Genomic DNA, 22,953 nt, shown 5'->3' with positions numbered 1-22,953 from the left:
TAAGTGCTGTTTCCTCCTTTTAAGTTTAGAAGCTTACAGTGTAATCTTTTATACAATGTACAGAAAGAGTTATCTTTAGTGGCACGTGATTAATTTATAGGATTACCTCACCAAAACTTTTTGGTTATTAAGCATCCTTATTTGCAAAAAGGTGTGCACCGAGGGACACTTGGCTAATAAAGCAGAGGAAGCAGAAGATGGAGCAGTGCCCTGTGAAGTTGTTCTAGTGTGCCACAAATTTTAAAATGATTTCGCTATACAGTTGGCACGTGTATTCTTTATAAAGTAAGACTTTAGTAAGAGGCAGGGTAAAAATCACTGGCCATGGAATTAGTCGAAGGACATGGCAAAGCCAGGTCATGGTGTGTGTGTTGGCTCCCTTCAAAGGGCCTCCTCCGTTGTCGTGAGAAGCAAGGCCTTATGTCAAGTGCGTGTCGTGACTTCTAGCTAAGATGCTTGCCCTGTTGTTTACTTGGTTTCCTACCCAGGTGTGGGTCAGGGGAATCAAATAGAGGGGCAGACGGCTTTAAATCTCTGCTCGGTAAGGTAGAAGGCTTTTCCAGGTTTCACTAGAACCTCTGGGTCCTGGTTTGGACTTGGGAGCTGGCCATTGTCCAGAAGGTCGCCTCTTGGTGGGGGGCACCATGTCTTACTGGTCTCCTGGCTTTGTGTGATCCTGTGCATGTGGGAAGCACCCACAAGAACTTGGTTAAAAAATGATGTTCGGGACTGGTGCGAGTTTCCGTAGGAAACTGAACCTTGAGTGATTCTTTCTTTCCTTTTTTTTTTTTAAGATAGGGAGAGAGGTAGGGAGGGACAGAGGGAGAGGGAGAGAGAGACTCTCAAGCAGGCTCCACGCAGAGTGTGGAGTCCGTCATGGTGCTCAGTTTCACGATCCTGAGATCATGACCTGAGGTGAAATCAAGAGTCGGATGCTTAACCAGCTGAGCCACCCAGGCGCTCCTCCTTGGGTGATATTTCTGTAAATCCCAACATGAGCTTCCTATGGTCAGTTGTTCAAGTGTTTTTTTAATTTTATTTTATTATTTTTTTTTATCGTTGACATACAGTGCACGTTAGCTTCAGGTGTACACATAGTGGTTCGACAGGTCTGTGCATCGTGCTGTGGTTGCCACAGACGGAGCTGCTGTCTGTCACCACACAGCCTCCTTAGGGTATGTTGACAATATTCACTGTAATATGTTTCATCCCTGCTAAAGTTCAAGTTTTCACTTTTTTTTCCTCTGATAACTTTTATTGAATTTTTCCTCTTACAAATGAAGTGACATGGTCATCATAGAAAATTTAGAAAACGTGATGAGCAAACAAAACAAAATATAAATTCCCTATAACCTTACCACCTGGAAGTGGAGTGTTTTGATATAAATTCTCATCATTTTTATTCATTTGGATGTAATATATAGGCTTAAAAGCACAATTAGGGCCTTCCAGGTGCTGGGCCCTAGGCTGAGGCTTGCCCTTTGGCAGGATGGGGAGGGGGTCTCTGGGGCCAGCTCTGCTGCCCACCTGCTGTTGTCTCTAGGTGCTGGCTCCGTAGGGGGTCACGAGCATTTGCCTCCCACACACAACGGGTGGGCGGTGGTTGCCGTGTAGCTGAGGTTCATTTAAAGGCTTTAGACTGGTTTTTGCCAAATTTCTGGCCATACGATTGTACTCTTTTTCATACTGTTAGTCCATGGGGTGTCTTATTCCATGGCTTCCCATAGATTAGATATTACTAAAAAAAACTTGCCATTTTTAAAGGTGAGACATAGTGTCTTATTTTACTTTTATTTTTCTGTTCACTGGTCAAATCAAAGTTTAAAAAATAGAGTATATGGTGCCCCCCACCAAGAGGCGACCTTCTGGACAAAGGCTATTTCCTTTTTTTTTTTTTTTTTTTTTGGTAAATTGCTTATTATCTTTGATCATATTTTTTGGGGGGGCAGGGTCTCCCCTGCCTGATCAAGTTTCTCATATACCAAGGGTGTTGTCCGTGTACCATATTTTTATACACAATTTTCCAGGTTATTGCTACTTCTCTTTGCCTGTGGACGACCTTGGCTGATATGTGGAAGGTGATCTTCATATGGTTCAGCAGCATCACTTTATCTGCTCACATGTGTTTTCTGGTATTAACCGCTGTGTTTTAAAGACGTGCACTGTTTCTGGTGCTGCATCTGCCTTTGGTAGGCATTGCCTTCTGATTTACTATTCGCTCATGTGACCTTCCCCTCAGGTCCTTGCGGGCCTGCTGTGGTCACATGGCCTGCTGTGGTTGGATCTGTAGTCAGACATGACATTACTCTGAGTAGGAAAGACATTTTCACAGCTTGAGACCCTTTTCACCACACTTTGGTTTTCCTGGAGTTAATACTTGCTTCAGTTTTTTGTGACCTTTTTTTGTCTTTGCCCGATAGTTATATTTTATTCAGTGTTTTCCATGTTATGCTCTTTCCGTCGCATTTCCATATGAACATGTTTCTTACACTGATAGGTTTTCCCTCATGTGTGTTCTTTGATGTTGACTGAGCAGTGAGCTCTGACCAAGGGCTCCCCCGACACTTACTGTTTTCACGTGGTTTCTCTCCAGCGCACATTTGCAGGTGTCAGATAAGGGGTGTGCTCACTCAGCAGGTTTCTGGCACTTGCTGCTTGTGAGGCTTCTCTCAGATGTGAGCTCTGATGCAGGGCGAGCTGCGCCCCCATGCTCTCTGCACTCAGAGGATTTTTTCCTGAACTGTGATGAGGTCTGAGCTCCCCAAAGCCTTTCCTCCCCAAAGCCTTTCCTCCACAGCTCCAGTGGCTGTGGGTCCCCTGATGCCTGACAGCTTACAGCGGGCCTGAAAGCCTTCCCACCTTCATTTTGCAGGTGGGTTTTCTCTCCACTGAAAACTGCTGCATGTTTGATAAGGTTCAGGCTCTTCAGAGTTCACATAGGAGAGTTTTCTCTCCAGCATCAATCTTCAGTGCCTCATAAGATCTGAATCTTCTTTGAAACTGTGGTTGTAGATAGTGTTCCCAAGATTCCTGCTGGGTGATGCACTTGAGTACAGACTTAAGCTTTTCTCACTGCCATGCTGGCCTGTTTTTACTTGGGAAGGTATTTCTGTGGGTTCACTTTCTTTCCGTGTTTGTCTGTCTGGGTGCTTTCACCCCTTTCAGCTGCTCTGGAGTCACAGGCCTGTCAGGTGACCTCTGTGAGTGTTTTTTCTGTGTGGCATCACTTCTAGGGACTCTCCTGCCCAGCCTAGGTGGCTCGGTGGTTGCTACATAGGCTCTTGCCTCCCCGTCAGCTGGCACTTGCCTCCCGCCCTTTGGAGAGCCCTTGGCGTCCGTGCCGGGCTGGCCCCCTGGCCGCCCTCTCAGCTGGTGCCTCTGTGCCGGGAGCATGTCCGGACATGGCAGCATGCTCAGAAGGGCTGCAGCTTTGCCAGCATTTCCCAGCTTCTGAACAAGCCCCTTCCCTCCCCCTGGATCATCAGGCACTCTGGAGGGGGCTGGGGAATTGCCCTCCCTAGGATTGGGACTCACCACCGAGCTGTTCTCCAGATTTCCTACTCTGTGTGTGTGTGACTGAGCTGTCCTGTGTCCCCAGAGTTCTGGAGTTTTACAACCATCTTGTGGTTTTGACATTTTTCTTGATGCCTAGCCAGTTGCTTAGTCTTTGGCAAATGAAACCCATCTTCACTGCTATATGATTTGCATGCAATAAATGGGTCCAGTTCTTTGAGTTTTGACAAGTGGCTGTCTGTTTAACATTCACAATCAAGGTAACATTTCCATCACTCTAAAAAAGTTCCTTTGTGTCCCTTTGCAGTTAATCCTCCAGCCTAGATTACTACTGATCTGCTTTCTTCACTTGAAGTTAGTTTTACCTCTTTTAGGTTTTGATAAAAATGGATTATGTGTATGTGCTCATTTTGTGGCTGGGTTCTTTCACAGAATAAAATGATTCTGAAATTGATCCATATTAGTGCATCTGTCAGTGGTTTTCTTTTTATACTCAGGAGAATTCCGTTGTATGAACAGAGCATGGTTTCCCTATTCCCCTGTTGATGGACGCTGTGGTGGTTTCCAGTGTCTGTCTCCTGTGAATAAAGCTGCTGGGGACTCTTGTGTACAAGTCTACATGCAGATGTGTTTTCATTACTTCTTTCAGCAGCATACGTAGGAGTAGAATTGCCAGGTCAGTGATAAGGACGTGTTATTGAATGTTAGAAGAAACTGCTAAAGTATCTTCCGTGTGAAGCTCCCGCTAATAAGGGAGTGGCGGTCGCTCCGGACCGTTGCCAGCACTTGGCATGGTCGGTCTGTCAGTGGGGCCGTTTGAGTGGCTGTGTGCATCTTTCTTACCACGGTTCTCATTTGCATTTCCCCAACGCCTAAAGACACTTGTATGTATTCTTTGGTTAGGTGCATGTTCAAATATTTTGCCCAATTTTAGGTTTTGTATTTAATTCTGTGTCAGTTTTGGTGACTTGTGACTTTCAAGGAATTTCTCAATTTTACTTAAATGATAGAATTAAATTATTATCCTTTAAATGTGTGTATGTCTATAGTGATGTCTCCTCTCGTTTCTTGCTCTGTCACTTTTTTTCTTTCCTTGGTTTGGTCTGGTTTGTCAATCTTCTTAATCTTCCAAAAACCTACTTTAGATTTTTACTGATCTCTTCTATTTTCTATTTAACTTCTCTTTTAATTATTTTTTCTATTTGTTTTGAATGTAATTTGCTCTCCTTTCTAGTTTAAAGTAGAAAGCACGTTCTTCATTTCAAGCTGCTAGCCCCTCTGAGCAGGAGCATCCCCCGTTCGTGTGCCGGAGTGCTCGTTCTTGTCATTAGAGTCCTACTTTCTCCGTGGGTTACCTAAAAGTTTGTAGTTTAGTTTCCACACAGTTGGGGGAGGTGATTCTAGGTCTCTTTGAGTGCTTTGGTTTCTAATTCTGTTGTGCTCAGATAGTAGAGTCCGTGATTTCAGTCCTGAATCTGTTGAGATTTGTTCTCCGGTCCGCTGCATGGCTTTGTAGAGGTCTGTGCGCACCTGAGCACGGTGCGTGCTGTGCCGGGGCGGGGCGGCGTGCGCTGCATGTGGGCGCGAACCGGCTGTGCGCGCCCCGTCCCACGGCCGCTCTGACGGGACTTGAGGTCGCCAGCGTCCGTTGTCGGTTTTACGTTGCTGTGTTGGTGTTTGCAGTCTGCTGTTACATTTACAGTTTCTGGGGTTTCTGTATCTTCTGGGTGGATTAACCCTTTTGTCATCAGGGAGTGCTGTCTCCTTTCCTGTCCTCTGATTTTTACTTTTTTACTCTCGTTGTCATTCTTTTTTTTTTTTTTTTTTTTTTTTTTTTAAGATTTTGGTTTTCAGTAACCTCTACGCCCGATATGGGGCTCGAACACACAACCCCCAAGATCAAGAGTCGCAGGTTCCACCACTGGAGCCAGCCAGGTGCCCCCTCTTGTCTTTCTGTTTAAAATGAGAATCTGCCTTATTGTTTAGACCAGTTATTATATAATGTGATTATTGGGATATCTGGGTTTGATATCTGCTTTCTATTTATCTCATTTTTTCCTTTTCTTTTTCTTTTATGGCTTATTTTGGACTGAGTATTTCTCAGTACTCCATTTTAGCCAGTAGTTTTTGGGGGGCTGGTTTAGGGCTTACAATATGCATCTTTAGTTCTTGACAGTTTGCCTTCAGATAAAGTGATACCATTTTCACAAACGATGTCAGAAATGTCTTTTCCCTTCCTGGCCTCCACGATGCTGCTGCTGTTCACTTTACTGTAACCTCAGACGTAGTACTTTTGCTTTCAACAGTTAGATAGCTTCTATTTTTTCATCATTATTTTTTTTAAAGATTTATAGATTAGAGCGTGGGTGTGAGCAGGGGTGGAGAATGTCAGAGGGAGAGAGGGAGGGAGAGGATCCCGAGCAGGCTCCCTGTCACGACCCTGAGATCATGACCTGAGCCGAAATCAAGAGTCGGACACTCAGTTGACTGGGTCACCCAGGCGCCCCAGATATCTTTTAAAGTAATTGAAAATAGGGAATATTTATCCACAGAGTTTCTGTTCTTGTTGCTCATCATTCCTCTGTATAGATAAAGAACTCTCAAACTTTTGGTCTCAGGTCCCCATTACACTCTTAAAATTACTGTGTATTTTAAAAAATTAAAAAAATTAATCTATCACTATTTACCATTTAGATATTAAAAACAAAATTTAAAAATATTATTGATTTGGGGCGCCTGGGTGGCTCAGTTGGTTAAGCGACTGCCTTCAGCTCAGGTCATGGTCCCAGGGTCCTGGGATTGCGTCCCGCCTCGGGCTCCCGGCTCAGCGGGGAGCCTGCTGCTCCCTCTGGCCCTCCCCCCTCTCATCTTGTTTCTCTCTCCCTCTCAAATAAATAAATACATAAATAAAATCTTTAAAAAAATTTTGATTTGCTTAAAAATAACAGTAAGCTAATTTCATGTTAGTAGCTAATATATATTTTTATGAAGAATATTTTCTGGAAGAAAAAGTGGTATTTTACAGTTTTGTACATTTCTTTACTGTCTGGCTTCCTGGAGGACAAGCTGGACTCTCTTCCCTGCTTTTGCATGTAATTTGCTAGAGTGTGTTTGTGTTGAAGTGTGTGAAGAAAATCTGACTTTGCATGGAAGAGGGGAGCGTGTGGTTGGGTGTTTGTGAGGTGACAGTGTCGCAGCATGCCATCTTCTCTTCCACTGGTGATGTGGCCTCTGCCCTACCGTGAGCCGTGAGACTCTGTGCTGCCGGTCTCTGGGCCATTTTCTGGGGTATTCACACAGATGTGGATGAGACCTGGGTGTATCGTGGGACAAGGGGAGCTGAGGACCCCCCTACTCCACCATCTTCCCTGCAAGTCCACATGCACATCTCTGTTGATGCTGCGCCAAAACTTGACGAGTAGTCGTTTCTCAAAGGTTAAACACAATATGGGATTTGAAACTATTACCAATTTTTAAAAAAACTTGAGATAAAATTCACTGTTTTCAAGTCTCCAGTCTCATGGTTTTTAATATATTCACAGGGTTGTACAGCTGTCCTCACCAGTTCCAAACAGTTTGATCACGTCCAGAAAGAAAGTCCCATCAGCACTCACTGCCCATCCCCACCCCCAGCCCCTGACCGCCGCAGACCTGCTTCCTGTCTCCGTGGCTTTGCCGACCGTGGGCATTTCGTACCCGCGGGAGCGTACACTCCACAGCCTTCTGGGTCTGGCCGCTTTCCCTCAGCGCCCCGTGGTCTCCTGTCACCCGTGTCGTAGCTCGCACCCAGGCTCTGTCCCTCGTACGGCTGCACAGGCCTCCGTGGTGTCGATGAGCCACGCTGCCGCCGTGCGCTGCTCAGCTGAGGGAATTCGGGTTGTGTCCACTGTTTGGCTGTCACGGTGCTGCCCCGTCACACAGTCGTGTGTGTACGAGATTGTGGGTGTGTGTCCGTGTTTCGTGGGTATTTAGGGACCGAATTGCTGGGTCACGCGGAAGCTCTATGTTTACCTTCTGGAAGAGCGGCGGCACCAGCTTACATTTCTTTGGCAGTGTCTGCGGCTTCCAGTGTCCCACATCCTCGCTGGCACTTGGCTTCTGGTTTTTCGATTCGAGCCATTCTTGAGGGTGTGAAGTGGTGTCTCGTGCCTTAAGTCCGAATCTCCCCAGTGGTGGGAGCCCCTTTTCATTCCCATGTGCATGTCGGACATTCGTAGGTCTTCTCTGGAGAGACATCTCTTCAGGTCCTTTGCCTATTTTGAAATCAGATTCTTTGTCTTTTTATTGTTAAAAGAATTCTTTTATGTTCCAGATACTAGATCAGGGACTTTTGTCTCTGGTTATATTAAAGTCCACTTACGGTTCTTGTGTCCCTCCTGTGGCCCTGCTACTCACCACGACTGTAACTTCACACATTGGCCATTTGGCACACGGTGTCGCGAAGAGCTGTATAGATCTTCCCAGTGTGGTCACATTTCATGAACAGTATCAAAAATTACATTCATTGGGGGCGCCTGGGTGGCTCGGTCAATTAAGCATCTGCCTTCAATTCAGCTCGGGCTGTGATCCCGCGGTCCTGGGATCGAGCCCTACGTCAGGCTCCCTGCTCAGCGGGGAGCCTGCTTCTCCCTCTCCCTCTGATCCTGCCCCTGCTCCTGCTCTTTCTCTCTCTCTCTCTCATAAATAGATGGAATCTTAAAAAAAAATTACATTCATTAATGCCACCATCAATCTAATTGGAAAATCCTTCCAATACTAGAAAGCTATCTAGTGAATGACAAACACATTTTCCAAAGTATTTTTTATTATGAAAAATTGTAAACGTGAAGAAATATAGAGAACACCCATGTATCTAACACTTAGATTTTACATTTAACATTTTATGACACTTGCTCTGTTACTTATTCATCCATCCATCTATTCCGATTCACTTATTTTAAAATTTATCTGTATTGATTTTTTTCTGCCTTTTTCTTTTCAAAACAAAGTTTCTACCTCCTTGATTTGATTTGCATGAGTTCATTTATCTGTATTATTTTTTTTTAAGATTTATTTATTTGAGAGAGAGAGTGAGCGAGAGAGAGAGAGAGAGAGAGAGAACATGAGCCGGGTGAGGAGCAGAGGGAGAAGCAGATTCCCCGCTGAGCAGGGAGCCTGATGCGGGGCTTGATCCCGGGACTCCAGGCTCACGACCTGAGTGAAGGCAGATGCTTTACTGACTGAGGCACCCAGGCGCCCTATTTGTATTCTTGTTTAGTAAAACATTCAGTTCTGTGTTTTTTTCATCTGATGATAGCTTTGACCACATCCCTTGAAGCATTGATGAGTATTTTTCTCCACGATTTTATTTATTTTTTAAAGATTAACTTATTTATTTTGAGAGAGAGAGTGTGCGTGCAGGCCGGGGGGTGGGTAGAGGACTGAGGGAGGGGAGAGAGAAAACCCTCAAGCAGACTCCTTGCTGAGCCCGGAGCGTGACTCGTGCTTCGATCCCAGGACCCCGAGATCATGACGGGGGCCGAAACCAAGAGTTGGAAGCTCAACCGACCGAGCCACCCAGGCCCCCCTCTATGATACTACTTTATGATTGCCATTTTGATTTTATCTTTGGGTTAATCATTTGGGAGAGAATAATTTCTAATAAGTTGTATTAGTTGTTTAAGGGCTATACAGTTAAATCTTATAATTAAAGTTGATTTGGTGTCACATGTCAACGGGTAGGGCACATGTGAACCACCTGCTAGGCTCTGCAGCAGGCCGTCCCAGCCACACGGCCTCAGCAGTGGCGTTTGCTGATGGTGACAGCTTGTACTATTTGTGCGCCCCAGGCGTTCAGCGATGCGGCCCATTGAGCCTGTCGTGAGGTGGCGAGCGTCACTGGATTGGAGAGGCACGGAGTATTTCCTGGAGGGGCAGGCCAGCTTTGGTCTCCATGTCGAGCAGCGAGCATATGGAATCCATATATTCCTGCATACGTGTAATTGGCCTAAATGATCCCTGCATCTAAGGGAATGCAAACAAGCGAGGTGGGGTCCCTGGGTGGAGGAGCAAAGTTGTGGATTTGAAGATATGGAAGCGATTGCCCTTTTAATGCATTTTTCTTCTACTTCAGGTAAATCTTAAAATGAGAGAGATAACAGAGAAAGAAGTTAAATTAAAACAGCAGTTATTGGAAAGTCCAGCTCATCAAAAGGTAAAGGGTAAATTTAACTATTTTGGAATGCATCTAGTTAATGTTGCTCCCAGTTTTAAAGAATTGTGTCAGTGTTCACTACTTGCCTATTCTTTATTTGCACACCCCCTCCCTGTCTGTCCCCCTCCCCCCGCCCCAGGAGCAAGGCTCTGAGGTCCCCTGGCAGACTGGCTCCACGAGGGCCTCGGGGGCCGGCATGGCAGTGCGCTCCTCGCTTCTCCCTGGCCGGGGGTGGTCTTGTATTTCACGTGGGAGGGTGAGGGAGATGTTGGGAGGTGTTGGAAGCTCAAGAATAGGGGGCATACAGCGTTACCGGGGAATTAGTTTCTAGATTTCACCGGTTGAGCAGAAAATTGCCTACTGTCAAAGGTGCCTTGAGAATCCCTTCTTTTGCTCATGAGGTCCAGCATAGCTGGTGGTGTATCTCTAAACCCTGCATGGAATTCAGACAGATAATGTTACGTGTCTCCAGAAATGACACAGATGGTGCATTACTCATTCTGCTCATTTCTGTCATTCTCTTCCCCTGTGGTAGTGGTTTTTCGCTAAGCAGATGTGTGACTGCATCCACACCCCTTGAATGCACGTACCGCGTGGCCCAGCCACGTCTGTGGTCTCGGCGTCCCTTTGCCTCCTTCCTTTGCTCCTGGACACTCTGGGGATGCCATGGGCACCACACTCTGGGCCACACTTTTGTGAGCCTCCTTGTTCTTCAGATGGGCACAGACGACGCACTGAGCGCCTCTCCGAGCTGCGTTTGGCGTCTGTCCTTCGCGGTGCCCAGCCCGTGCCGTTTCCAGGGTGTTCTGTGCTCCTGCAGAGGCTAGTGTTGTGGAGGTGCCTGTGACCTTCCACGTCAGTCGTGTGATGATAGAGGGTGTCCAGGTCATGGGCACCGGACAGCTTTTACTTCTCAGAGGACGACCGGCTCCCCCGTGAATGTTGTGTGACGGTGTGTCTGGCGCGGTCCGGCCATGGCCTGTCTGCTGACACTCTCTCCTGCTTCCTCCCCTGCTTCCCGAGCAGTCCCCCTCCAAGTGGTACTGGAAGTTAGTGCCCGTAAGTGAACTCTGTGCATCCAGACAGCCATCCTGTTGCAATCACTTGCTTCCATTAAATAGCTGCTCACACCCGAACGTGTTTCTTTTGTTTAAATGTCCTCCTTGGCATTGTTACTGCTTTTCTACAGTACAAACCATAACCTGATTCCGAGCTCAGTGGGCTTTTTGTAGACCACACAGTTTGGTTTTGCCCAATTTCTTAGGTAATTTTACAGATAGAGTTTGGTGTTTCTTTTTATGGACACTTACTTACTTCTTTATGTGATGAACGTAAACGTAAACGAGAGCATCCGTCTCTAGTCTAACAGATACCAGAAGGAATAGTCTTAATTTCCAAGTTACTCTTGACATTTTGTCCTTCTGATGTTACCTTCCCTAATGGTGATATATTTAACGTGACATCCCTTAGTAAGTGTAACACGGGTCCTGTGACGGATGCAGGCAGCGTGCCTCGTGGAAGGCCGCTCGTGTGGCAGAGGGGGGGGGACTAGCCTCTCCGGAGACATTTCCTGGGGTGTGCAGAGCACTCCGCCCGGGGTGGGGAAAGGGGCAGCCAGGCAAGGGTCTGAATTGGGTCAGCAGGGTTACAGGATTTCTGGAATCCAACTTAACATTAAGTGTGAATTTTCCCATAAAAAGAAAGTTAAAAAGTGATTTGGATCTATAATTTTAGCTGTGCTCCCCTTGGTGATGTGTTCTAGAAGCAGAACCTGTTTGTTACCCCATTCCTGTGGAAAAATACTTGGCTCTCCCAGTGGTGCATTTTAGAACAGAGTTGTGGAGCACAGAGCTTTCTGTAGACTCTAATTGCCTGTTCCTTTAATTTAATTATTGGGACCAGATAGTCCCTAGAATTTTATCATAAGGGAAATACCAAGGCTGTAAGCTGGTCAGTGGGATCCATGTGCTATATTTTGCTTTGTGGCCAACTTTGGGGATAATTTTGCTTCTCTTTGAGATGTATTTGTAACAAAGAAGAGGACAGCCTTGTTATGAGTACGTATCTCTTCACTTCTTGAATCCTGAAGGCCGAAGAGCTAAATAGGAAGTTTTGTTATTTAGTGAGGATATTGTCAAAAATTGGGCGGTCCTGGAGGAAGTCAAGTCTCAGCTGAGAGTCCTGTAGAAACTGAAAGATGCGACCAAGAGCAGTGACCCATCAGCTTCCCTTATGGACGTTGGTAGCCTCCAGTGCCCAGCAGATGGGCCAGTGAGGACGAGTGCAGGGAGGTGTGGTCAGGCCCGCCAGGCTTAGACATGTCACCCCGGTGCTCTGCAGCCTGGAGGTTTTAGAAACCTGACTTGAAGGTAATTGTACGAGCTCTCTGGACCCTGAAGTTCAGTTGTTTTCCCTGATTTTAAACCCATGCCATCCATCTTCAGTGGAGACGCCATTCGCTTCACTGCATGCTGTGGTCAGTCACCGTGTGTGCTGTCTCGTGTGTGTGGAAGCCTGGCGCGGCGCATGCCCTCACGCTCTGCATGCCGCGGGCCGTGTGCGCGCCGCCCGCCTGTAGCTGCTGCCGCGGGCCCTGAGAAACAAGTTAAAGTCTCCGTCAGCACAGACCTCAGGGACGCGAAATAAACCCCATTTCTGCTTTGAAAGAATGTGTTAGATGTGTGTGATGCCAAGTATCAGTATTGATTATCCTACTCTATATTTGTTGAGACAGCTTCAAATTCTCGATTGCTGAGAGGTGGTTTTTCTTTGGGTTGAACCCCTCTGCAGTCCAAGTCTCAGAGATCCACAGTCGTTAGTATGGACTCTGCTCATTTTCTTTCTCCTGTTTGTCTCGTGTATTTTCTTCCCCCGGAGAAGATGCGGCTGTATTGTGAATGTTAATGCAGAAGAAACCGAGCGAGCGTGCAGCAGGACATTGGGGACAGGCGCCTGCGTGGATCCCCTCCCCTTGGCGGCTTGTGTGTCTGTACACTCGTCACCTGATGATCAGTGGTGGGGGCCGCGCTGGGAGGCTGGGGGTGGCTCGGAACACCGTGCACACCGTCTCCTCCAAAGGCAGAAGTATGGAAACTGTGGGAAACCACTTGTCTCAGATTGCATGCATTCAGTTTCCTGATGCTCTGTTGCATTTATTAAAGGGCCCGGTTGACGTATTCTATGAAATTTTGTCTAACCTGGTTTGGGGAATTTCTCAAACCGTACGTTAATGTTGTTTTGTACCTTTCTTAATGGCTGAGGTTAATGCTGATAATACTGAGAAAAGGAGCAGTAAGGCGGGTCTTCCGAGCCTTAGCTTGTTCACCATTTAACTTGTTTCTCATCCGTTCAGAGTGTGCGGCTTTTGGTAGTGTGGCCATGCCTTCTGCCTCCTCTCTTGTGTGCCCCGTGGAGTGGGACAGCCCGGCGCCATTCACCCAGGGTAGCCGTGGCGCTCCAGTTCCGTGGATCTTGGCATGTATGTGCAAGGCCGAGTATGTCATCCAGACATTTGAGCTTTTCCCATATGATTGCCATTTGTTGTAAACGTCATCCAGTGGGCATTATGTTAGTTGTCAATGTAACGGCCTTTGCCTGTAACATAGGTGGTCATGGAGGCACATCATGTGTAGACCGTTTTCCTTTTATCAACCACAGGTGCGCTACCGCCGAGAGCACCTGTCCGCAAGGCAGCCACCCTACTTCCCGCTGTTGGAGGACCTGATGCGGGACGGCAGTGACGGGGCCGCGCTCTTGGCCGTGGTCCACTACTACTGCCCAGAGCAGATGAAGCTGGACGGTGAGTGCCGCACGCCCCTGGGGCAGGCCTGGGCCCTGCAGGAGCGCCCCACGCGCACGGGTCCGGGCGTGTCAACGGCTGGGGAGTAGCACGCTGAGCCCTTGATCCCAGCTAGGATATTAGCGTAGAGATTAAAAAAAAAAAGACGAGGATGATGTGCTTATACTTAACCTGCATTTTTATCTCTTGAAGAAATTGGATTTTGAAAGTATTTGGGTAAAGTCTTAAATATATGTGATTTTTCTTACACATCAGAATGGTTAGGATTTTGTCCGTCTTGCTACAATTGGTTTAAAACATCTAGAACCGCGGTGCCTGGGTGGCTCAGTCGGTTCAGCATCCGACTGTCCATCTCAGCTCAGGTCTTGATCCCAGAGTTGTGAGCTCAAGCCCTGTGTCGGGCTCTGCGCCCTACTTAAGAAATGAAACAAAACCGAAACCATCTAGAACCTAGTTTGGGGATGGGCAAGTGTGGAATGCGTTCATGAACGACTCCCGCACGCGTGGTGCTGGTAACAGGCCAGTGAGGCTCTCAGGCGCTTATGGCCAGATGCTGGGGAAGGAGATGAGGGTGGCTCTGTGGACCGCAGACACCGGAGGTCTGCGGGGGCCTTGGGAACAGGAATTCTGATTTAGGTTTCCTAAGCATCCTTCCTCCTTTCTGAGGGAGGGAGGTACAGGCCAGGAGCATGCCCAGACGACTCCCTTATCCGTGGAATATGCGTCAGGGCATGAAGGCCCTTATCCGTCAGGGCATGAAGCTGAAGTTGGTCCTGCCTCAAGCAAGGGAGTGCTGGATTCTATAGTTTTTATAGCTAAAGCAATAGCTGAACTTGGAAGAAGGGAGAGTCTCAGGTTCCAGAGAGGGTCTCCATCTTGGAGTGAAAATCCCAAGTTGACGCCTGTTCACCCTGGGGCCCATCAGGCCTCTCATGCTCGTCTGGCCTTGGGGCCGTGTGTGTTTGGGAGCACTGTGACCAGAGCATGGAAAGGACTAGGAAAGGCCCACGTACCAGCCTTGGAAAGATGCAGGAGACTTGTTGGATGCCCTTGGCCCTAGGCCTGGGGTGGAGATCTTTCTCGAGGAAATGGAGCTGCCAGGATGCCTCCTGGGTGCAAAGGGGTTGATGTGTTTGTTGCCCGTGTGGCAGGGGGAAGTTGCTTCTTGAACGAGTCTGGCACTGGTGGAAGCCTCAGGCCATGGCAGGAGGGAGAGTGGAGGTCTGCTTGTGGGGGGCATCTCCAGGAGCCAGGGTTCACCACGTACTCCCAGAGAACGACTACCCCACTGCTGAAGACGAGCTCCGTGGGAAAGCAGGACCATGTGGGGAGGCAGCAGGTATGACAGGCAGGTTTGGCCCCCAGGTGTGGGTGAAAAGGAATGTTGGAACGAGAACACAGAATGTTCAAAATGACGAAGGACGTAAAAGAAGAGGTGGGAGCCCTAGGAGAGATGGGGGAACCGGATTGTTCGGTGTGCGCCGGAACCGGATTGTTCGGTGTGCGCCGGAACCGCATTGTTCGGTGTGTGCCGGAACCGGATTGTTCGGTGTGTGCCGGAACTTTTCTGTGCCCTCAGCACCTCGTTTTGTGTTTCCATCCCTGTTGTGCTTTGTGTTCTGGCTATTTCTGGCTCACCAGCGCAGACAGTTCCTGCTTCAGTTGCATCTGGCCTGCTCCTCTGACCTGTCCATCGGGGGTCTTAAGACAAAACGAGTTTCTAGCAGGAGGGAGTCCCTGGGACGGAGGTGGAACCGCGGGAGGACGTGGCTGTGTCGAGCCTCGTTGCATGCGACAGTGGCACATCAACGTGGGTTTTAAAAATGACCGAAGTACAGGAGGAATGAACAGAATCACACTCCTAAGTTCAGTCACAGAAACTGATGAAGCGCTGATACGACGGGAGGAAGGCTCAGAAGATTCGGACACGAAGCGAACAGGCGTGGTCCAGCTTGCACCGACTGCCGTGGAATATGCTCTTTTAAAATAAGCAAGCCCGGAAGCATCTATAAAAAATGGGCTTGATTAAGGCCCCCAAAGAAACCTAAACCTTAACAGATTGCAGAGAATTGAAACTCTTCTCACAGTGCAGTAAAATGAGAAATCTTTCTCCAAATCTCTAAAATCTTTAATGCTTAGAAACCAAAGAAGATACTTTGAAGTATTTGTGGCCCAACATCGCAGTCCTAGTGGGGTTCTCTAGTAGGAGCTCTGCAAGGGCAGGGTTTCTTTCTTTCTTTTTTTTTTTTTTTTAAAGATTCTTTCTTTATTTGAGAGCGTGTATGCACGCACAAGCAGGGGAACGGCAGGCAGAGGCAGAGGGAGAAGCAGGCTCCTCACCGAGCAGGGAACCCGACGTGGGACCGGATCCCAGGACCCCGGGATCATGACCTGAGCTTCCTTACTGAAGGCAGCCGCTTCGCCACCCAGGCGCCCCAAGGGCAGGGTTTCTGTTCTTGTTCAGTGACACACCCCACCCATCTCACTCACGCCGAGGGCAAGTTGGTGTTCGGTAGACACTCGCTGCGCGGCGAATGAACGCACACACAGAGCTTGTGGCGGGCAGCCGAGGGAAGGGCAGACCTGTGGCCTCAGGACAACATTCTGGAAAATGAGGAGTTTTAAAAATTAATGAACTACATTGGTCTGGTGCATTAGAAAAGAAGTAAGCCCAAAGAAAGTTGAAGGAAGGAGAACGAGGAGTAGTCTTCTGTCTCCCTCTGTAGTCAGAAATCCCCGACACAAAGGAGCTGAATTGCAGATTCCATCTTGGAGGAAACCAGGACACATCTGGACCCTGGGCAGCAAGCACCTAATTAAGGAGCGGAGGGAAGAACAGAGGAGCTCGAGCTGGGGAAGGAGGTCGGCTCACTCCTGTGGAATCCCAGGAAGGGCAGTAGAACAGACGTGCTCAGGACGTGGGAGACACCGGGGTCTTGGCAGGGGTGCTTGCAGCAAGGGCGTGGGGCCCTTCACCCCATCAGGGGGTGGTGACCTCCCCCAACACACCTCAGCAGATGGGCGACTGCTCTTGGGGGAAGCTGAGCCGGACAGCTCTCCTGTCAGACGTCTTACACACGGGCGGGTTCGAGGGGGCTCACTGAAAGCCGGGCCTTGTGTTGAGTTTTTCATACTGGAAGGGGAGACTGCTTCTCCTTTCCATTTGCCTGCCCCAGGGAGCCTCCTTCCTTCCTTGGCTCCACGATGTCAGTCTGCATACATGCACAATGGGGAGGGGCTCATTGATGTATGAAGGGGGTATGGTACATATACACAATGGGATATTATGCAGCCATAAAAAAAGAATGAAATCTTGTCATTTGCAACCACCTGGATGGACCTAGAGGGTATCAAGCTAAGTGAAATAAAACAGTAAATGGTGTATAATTTCACTTATACGTGGAATGTAAAAAACAAAACAAAACAGAAATAAATAGGACAAACTGGTGGTTGCCGGGGGAGGGGGGCAAGCTAGGCGAAGGGGGTGAAGAGTACAAACCTCCAGTTATAACAGAAGTCACGGGAGGAGAGGTGTAGCGCGGGGAATACGGCCAGCCGTACTGGAGCAGCCTGTGGTGACAGGTGGTGACAGGTGGTGACCGCACGTACCGTGGTGAGCACTTCATAATGTGCGTAATTGCCGAGTCACTCTGCTCTACACCTGAAACTAATGTACGTCAGCTCTACTTTGAGGAGTTGTGCTAGGGGCGCCTGGGTGGCTCAGTCGGTGAAGCGTCTGCCTTGGGCTCAGGTCAGGATCTGAGCCCCGCGTCGGGCGCCCTGCTCAGCGGGGAGCCTGCTTCTCCCTCTCCTCTGCCCCTCCCCCTGCTTGTGCTCTCTCTGTCTCTCGCAAAAATAAATAGATATTTTTAAAAAGTTGTGCTCATTTCCCTCGAATCTTTCTTGCTCTTATATCAAGTGGAATAAATTAATGTGCTTGAAGAGATTTAATTTTTACCAGCATCTCTTGTATTAGTAATATTTAATTGAGCATGTGTTTTATATCTCATTTCATGGCATAATGACAATTTTTGTATCATTGAATAAACGAATTAATATACAGTGCTAAAAAAAAAAAAAAAAAGATTCTCTGCAGAAACTGGCCTTGAGCAGAAGTCTCACAGCCGCTGCCCTCTGGTGCTCATCCGGGAGAGGCCTGGCTGCCGCCCGCAGTCCCGCTGCGAAGCCTGCCTCCTGCTGCCTTACCCCTCACTCCGGGCAGCCGCCAATCCCGCAACATCCGAGGAAGGCGTGCAGAAAACACAGTGTTCAAAGCCACTACCCCCTTGTGATGGGCGCCCTGGGAGCCTGCCGGTTCTCGGTGCAGACGGACTGCCGTGGCCCTGCCCCACCGGTGCGGTCCGCCCTCGGGGTCCCACCCTGCCCCCCCTCCGGGAGCCACTCGCCCTGAGTCCTGAGCAGAGGAGGACCTGTTTATAGTCCCTGGAAGAAGTTTTTAGACTATATTCTTAGATCCTGAGAATCAGTATAGAAATTGTGATTTCCTTGGATTGTTCATTTATTGCCAGTCCAGTAAGTGAATTTTTATAGAAATGGACAAAGTAACGTAAAAATTCACTTGGAAGCGTGAAGGCCAAAGGGACACAATGACTGTTCTGTAACATTTTATTTGGCTGTGTTTAAATTTACAGGAGAACGCACAAGGAATTCCTGCCGTAGTTCTCTCCAGACGTTCTCATTGTTACACTTTGTCAAGTGTGTGTTGGATTTCTCTCTCTGAACCATTTGAGAAGGACTTGGGGGGACAAAGGCATTCTCGCATCACGGAGAGGGTCAGGAAAGTTAACGGCGCTGGAGCACTGACTCACGGTCCGAAACTTTGTCACTTGTCCTCGTGGTGTGCTGTCCGCCTTGCTCCCAGCAGGGGTTTGGGCTCTGCACCACTCACTGCAGGTGGTCGTCAGGCCTCTTTGTGGCGTCCTGTGATCGGGAGCCTTGGCCTTGACCTTTCGAAGAGTACAGTAGGTCATTTAGTTTGTGGAACGTCCCTTGTTCGGGTTTGTCCATTGTATCCTCCTGATGAGATTCAGGGTGTGCATTTTTAGCAAGAATGCCCCAGAAGTGGTGGGCCGGTGTTGGTGGCCCCTTGGGTCACTTGGTTCAGGAGGTGTCACCAGGCTTCTCCAGTCTGAGACCACTGGGTGTTTGCTTTCTCATTAATGAGTAATTTGGGGAAGGGGCTCTGAGACTGAAAGCCTGTTTCTCATCAGACTTTGACCTGCTGGTGGTCCTGTCCATTGGTGGTTTTCTCTCTGGACTTTCCTGTTTGTCTGTTAGCCTGCCGCTGCAGGGGAGTGGAGTGTCTTCTTGCCACTGACTTAAGTGTTGATTTATATCGGGGGGGCCTCCGGGGTTCTTGTTTTATCCAGCAGATTATAATCCATGTGTTCATTATTCTGTTGTGGGTTATTGCAGGTTTCAGACAAGTTGATTTTGGAAGAATAAGAGTGTGGGTACTAGGCTCTACAAAGACCAAGTTTTGTTGAACTTTGCATTGGCCAAACCAGGTGGTTTGGGCCCGGGAGCGTCATGTGGCCTGGAGGAGCGGGACTGGCGGTGTCCTGGGGGCTTGTGCCGGTGAGGTGCATGGTGCGGTGGACGAGTAGCCCTCTGTGGGGGAGGCCGTGAGGTGTCGGTCCACCTGAGGTGGGTGTCCCTGCCTTGGATGAAAGACCTACACCTGAAAAGGAAAACTTAAGAATTTTGAGAGGAAAATATTTTTAGGACATCAGTGTTGGGATGGATTACTGAAATTACAAAAAAGCACAAGCACACTACATTTAACCATATTGTAGTTCGGTGTGCTGACGAAGGAACAAAATGAAATGATAAATGATACCGTGAAAACACGTTTGGAACAAACATAAACTGACAAAGGATCGTCACACAATCTTTCCGTAACCATAATGATTAAAGAATTTGTACAAATGAATAAAAGAAGGTGAACAACCTAGGGAGTGAGAACAGGCTTTTGGTAGAAGAGAAAGTCAAGAATGACAGCACACCAGTGGTCAGGGAGGCGCCATTTCAGAAGGGCGGTTTCACGCCCGTCCAGGTCGCAGGAACTCTGAGGCCTGCTGATTCCCAGGTGGCCGTGGCAGTGGCAGGGGGCCGCGAGCAGGCAGCCGGTGTGTGGAGCGTAGCTCGTGGTCCCGCCCACCCCTTCTTGGAGTGTTGCAGGTGCAGAGAGTGCACACCAGTTTGGTTTTCACGGCATAATAGTGAGAACTGTAGGATGCTGTCTAGCTGTTCACATGAAGGACTGAACTCTACTCGCATCCACATAGATGGACTTGGAAACGTAAACCTGAGCTTGGGGGACAAACGGGCTGCAAGATGGAACGTGGAATGTGTTATCACGAATGTAAATTTAAGAAAACCAGGTCAGTGGTGTAGTGTGGTTGGACACACAGCATTGGTGGCCGTAGCAAAGCCCATGCTGGAGGGGCTCATGCAGCTGGAGGAGAGCCGTTGCCTTGGGGGTGGGGGTGGGCTTCAAGACTGTCTGTGGTATTTTATCCCCGAAAGAAAAGATCTGAATCAGATAAGCTGTGATGTTACCACTTTTTCCATCTGCGTAGAGGGTACTTGGGAATCTGATCCTTACATTTGTAATGCTTCATAATCTGAATTTTAAAATAAGGATGCATTTCCGAGCGCTGTCAGCGTGCACGGTTACTCAGCTTTGAACAGGTTTCTCTGGAGAGTTGACAGTGCGGGGCGTGGTGTTGGACCGGGTTCCTCAGTGAGTGCGGCACACCACAAATCTCGCTTGTCACGCTTCCAAACTCTTGGCAGTGGCTTCTTTTTTAAAAAGAGTTATTTTAAAGTAAGTTCTACTTCTGGCATTCTTGTCTTAAGTATGTATATTTACAGGCAGAACGACTCTAAGTGCTCAGTGCAGCTCCTTCCGTGTTCGTCCTGAGCTGTGTCTAGTGGTACTTGTCCAAGAGCAGCTGGCTCCCAACCCCCCAGCAGTCGGACTCCTGGGACCTGACCGCTGGGAGGGTCTGGCGTCCTGCAAAGCGGTGTACCTGGGGATTGTCCCGCCCCAGGTGGCCAGTGGCCAGCGGTCCCAACCTCTTTGACGAAGGGAGACTTCTGCTGTGTGTTGTTTCCTGATTTTTTTTTTTTTTGTGATTAGTAGTATTCAGTATTATTCCTTAGATAGCCTGACATTTCCTGTTGTGTACCCTGTTCGTCCGTCCCCCCCCCCCCCCCCACCCAGTGGAGATCACTTCATGCAGAGGACTTTGCAGTTGGTGAAGGAAACATGGTAGAACATTAACCCGCTTTGTGCAGCAAGGCCCTTTTAGAAACTGCAGGGTGGTGCTGCTGTCCCATTTCAGAGCCCCAGTCTTAAATCTCAGATAGTTTGTTACGCTTTTTAGATGTTAACAGTTCAATTCAGCTCCTGGTGATTCTCAGGTCTTTCTCTTGAGCGTTTCCTTGCTGTATATCAGGCATCACCGTTATGTTTACTGTGTTTAAGTCTGTAACGTTACTCTTCTGTACCCACCGTTCTCTCCATTCAAGATGCGTTCAGGGCAGAATCAGACATGGGCCGACATAATACTTTTGAAGCAGAGCGTCTTCATGATAAAAATGTTCTTTTGTTTTTATTCGTCAGACATATGCTTGAAGGAGGTCACGTCGATGGCCGACAGCCTGTACAACATCCGGCTTCTGAGAGAGTTCTCAAACGAGTACCTGAACAAATGTTTCTATCTCACCTTAGAGGACATGCTCTATGCTCCCTTAGTGTTGAAGGTAACCATGAGTTATTGAAGACACACTGTTCAAACCCATGAAGGAGTAAGCTACTTAATGCATCCGTGGTTCTGTTTGTTTTCTTGTAGCCGAATGTTATGGTTTTTATTGCCGAGCTCTTCTGGTGGTTTGAGAACGTCAAACCGGATTTCGTTCAGCCCAGGGACGTTCAGGAACTGAAAGATGGTGAGTGACAAGCCTTCGGGGAATTGATAGTGGGCTTTGTCCAAGAGATGCCAGGTACAGAGCTCAGAAGGTGCCGTTCATGGGCCTCTATCTTTCTGTACAGGGCAGTGTTTGAGTGCTTCCTCCTGGGAACACAGAGACCTGTGTGGCTGTCTTCGCTGCCTGTCTGCTGCTTCTGCGTGTAGCCCACAGCACTTACTCAGTGAGCTTCTCCGCTCGGGGCCTGTGCTTGTCCTGCAAAATCAGAATCCCAGCTTACTGGGAGAAGAGCTTCTGGGTGGTTCTCATTAGCCTCCTTGGTTGGGAAGTAGCTCCACTCTTGTCCATGAGGAAGGAAAAAAATCTGTTGACCATGGGGTAGGATAAATCTGCCAGCTTTTGAGAATCTACAAAGATGTAAGAAGGTAGTATGGGAGAATATCCTCATGTCTGTGTGATTCCTTATAAAGAATCTAAAAGGCCACAAAGGAAACAGAAATGCAGCCATATTAAAATTAAGATTTTTCTTTTCACTGAAAGAAGATAAAGAGTTAAAAAAAAAAAAAAAGGAAAACTAGTCACAAGGGGGAGAAGATGCTTATAAATAACATGTACAACAGATACCAGGTACCCGCAGCGTGTCCCTGGTGCCTGGAGCATGTCCCTGCTACCTGGTATATAACTGGTACCCGGAGCGTGTCCCTGGTACCTGGAGCGTATCCCTGGTACCCGGAGTACATAAAAAGCTCATGCATTTCCATAAGAAAAAAGAATAGAAAAATGACCAAAAGACCTGAATAGGTAGTTCAAGAAAGTAGTACTGCAAATGCCCAATAAACTTACGGAGAGATGCTTAGCCTACTTAGTACTAAAGATAGCAGTGCTGAACAGACACCCCCAGCAGATTGGCAGTGAGACATTCGAGCAGTGCCAGGGCTTGGGGCCAGAATGCAGGTGTGGTTCCCTCCCCTTACCACTGACGCCCCAGCTCAAGAACCTGCGCGTCACCTCTTCTTGCCTGAGAGGCCGGTGGCCCGTCCTGCCTCTGCCAGCCGGGTCCCATCCTAGCTGCTGCCTCGCCTGCCCTCCTTCCCACGGTGTCCTGTGAGGTTGCGTGCTGCACATGACCCTCTCTGTGCCTTGGACCTTGTGCTCTCCTGGGAGTCTCCCCCCCCTGCCCCCCGCATGGGAATTCAAGCAGCAGCGTGTGTTGAGCATCACCTGCGGAGCAGGGCTGGTACTGGAGGTGTGGATGGGAAGATGGGGCGTGGGTGACCGCTCCCGTGTTGTGACGTGTGCTCTGACCCGGAAGAGCTGGCCTCCGAAGGATGGGTGGTGGTTTTTCAGACAAAGCGGGAGGGAGGCTTGGAGGCCGCAGTGCAGGGAAAGGGAGCACGTGTGAGGCTCGCTGTGGGATGTGGCCTGGCTGGTGGGGCCCACCCGGGCCCCTGTCTTCTGGAGGGCGTGTCCCTGGTGTGACGCTGGCGGTGAG

General features: G+C 48.6%; 1 protein-coding gene across 5 annotated transcripts in view; it reads left to right on the top strand.

Moving 5' to 3' along the window:
• The window catches only part of CAMSAP1 (calmodulin regulated spectrin associated protein 1), a 65,875-nt gene that overhangs the window by 23,477 nt on the left and 19,445 nt on the right, over positions 1-22,953 (top strand). For 2 of the 5 annotated variants that reach the window (XM_073890112.1, XM_073890111.1), the window contains exons 5-9: positions 9,626-9,706; positions 10,733-10,765; positions 13,364-13,505; positions 21,157-21,296; positions 21,386-21,482. In XM_073890112.1, coding sequence (XP_073746213.1) covers positions 9,626-9,706; positions 10,733-10,765; positions 13,364-13,505; positions 21,157-21,296; positions 21,386-21,482 — 493 coding nt within the window. The remainder of the gene's footprint in view (positions 1-9,625; positions 9,707-10,732; positions 10,766-13,363; positions 13,506-21,156; positions 21,297-21,385; positions 21,483-22,953) is intronic. The other 3 variants (XM_025860166.2, XM_025860167.2, XM_073890113.1) reach the window with 2 other exon arrangements.

The sequence above is a fragment of the Callorhinus ursinus genome, unplaced genomic scaffold, assembly GCF_003265705.2.
Source record: "Callorhinus ursinus isolate GAN/ISIS: 27379988/994484 unplaced genomic scaffold, GSC_fseal_2.0 scaffold126, whole genome shotgun sequence".
In the NCBI taxonomy this organism is placed as follows: Eukaryota; Metazoa; Chordata; class Mammalia; order Carnivora; family Otariidae; genus Callorhinus; species Callorhinus ursinus.
The sequence above is the reverse complement of the archived record's forward strand: the minus strand, read 5'-3'. Positions and strand labels throughout refer to the sequence as shown.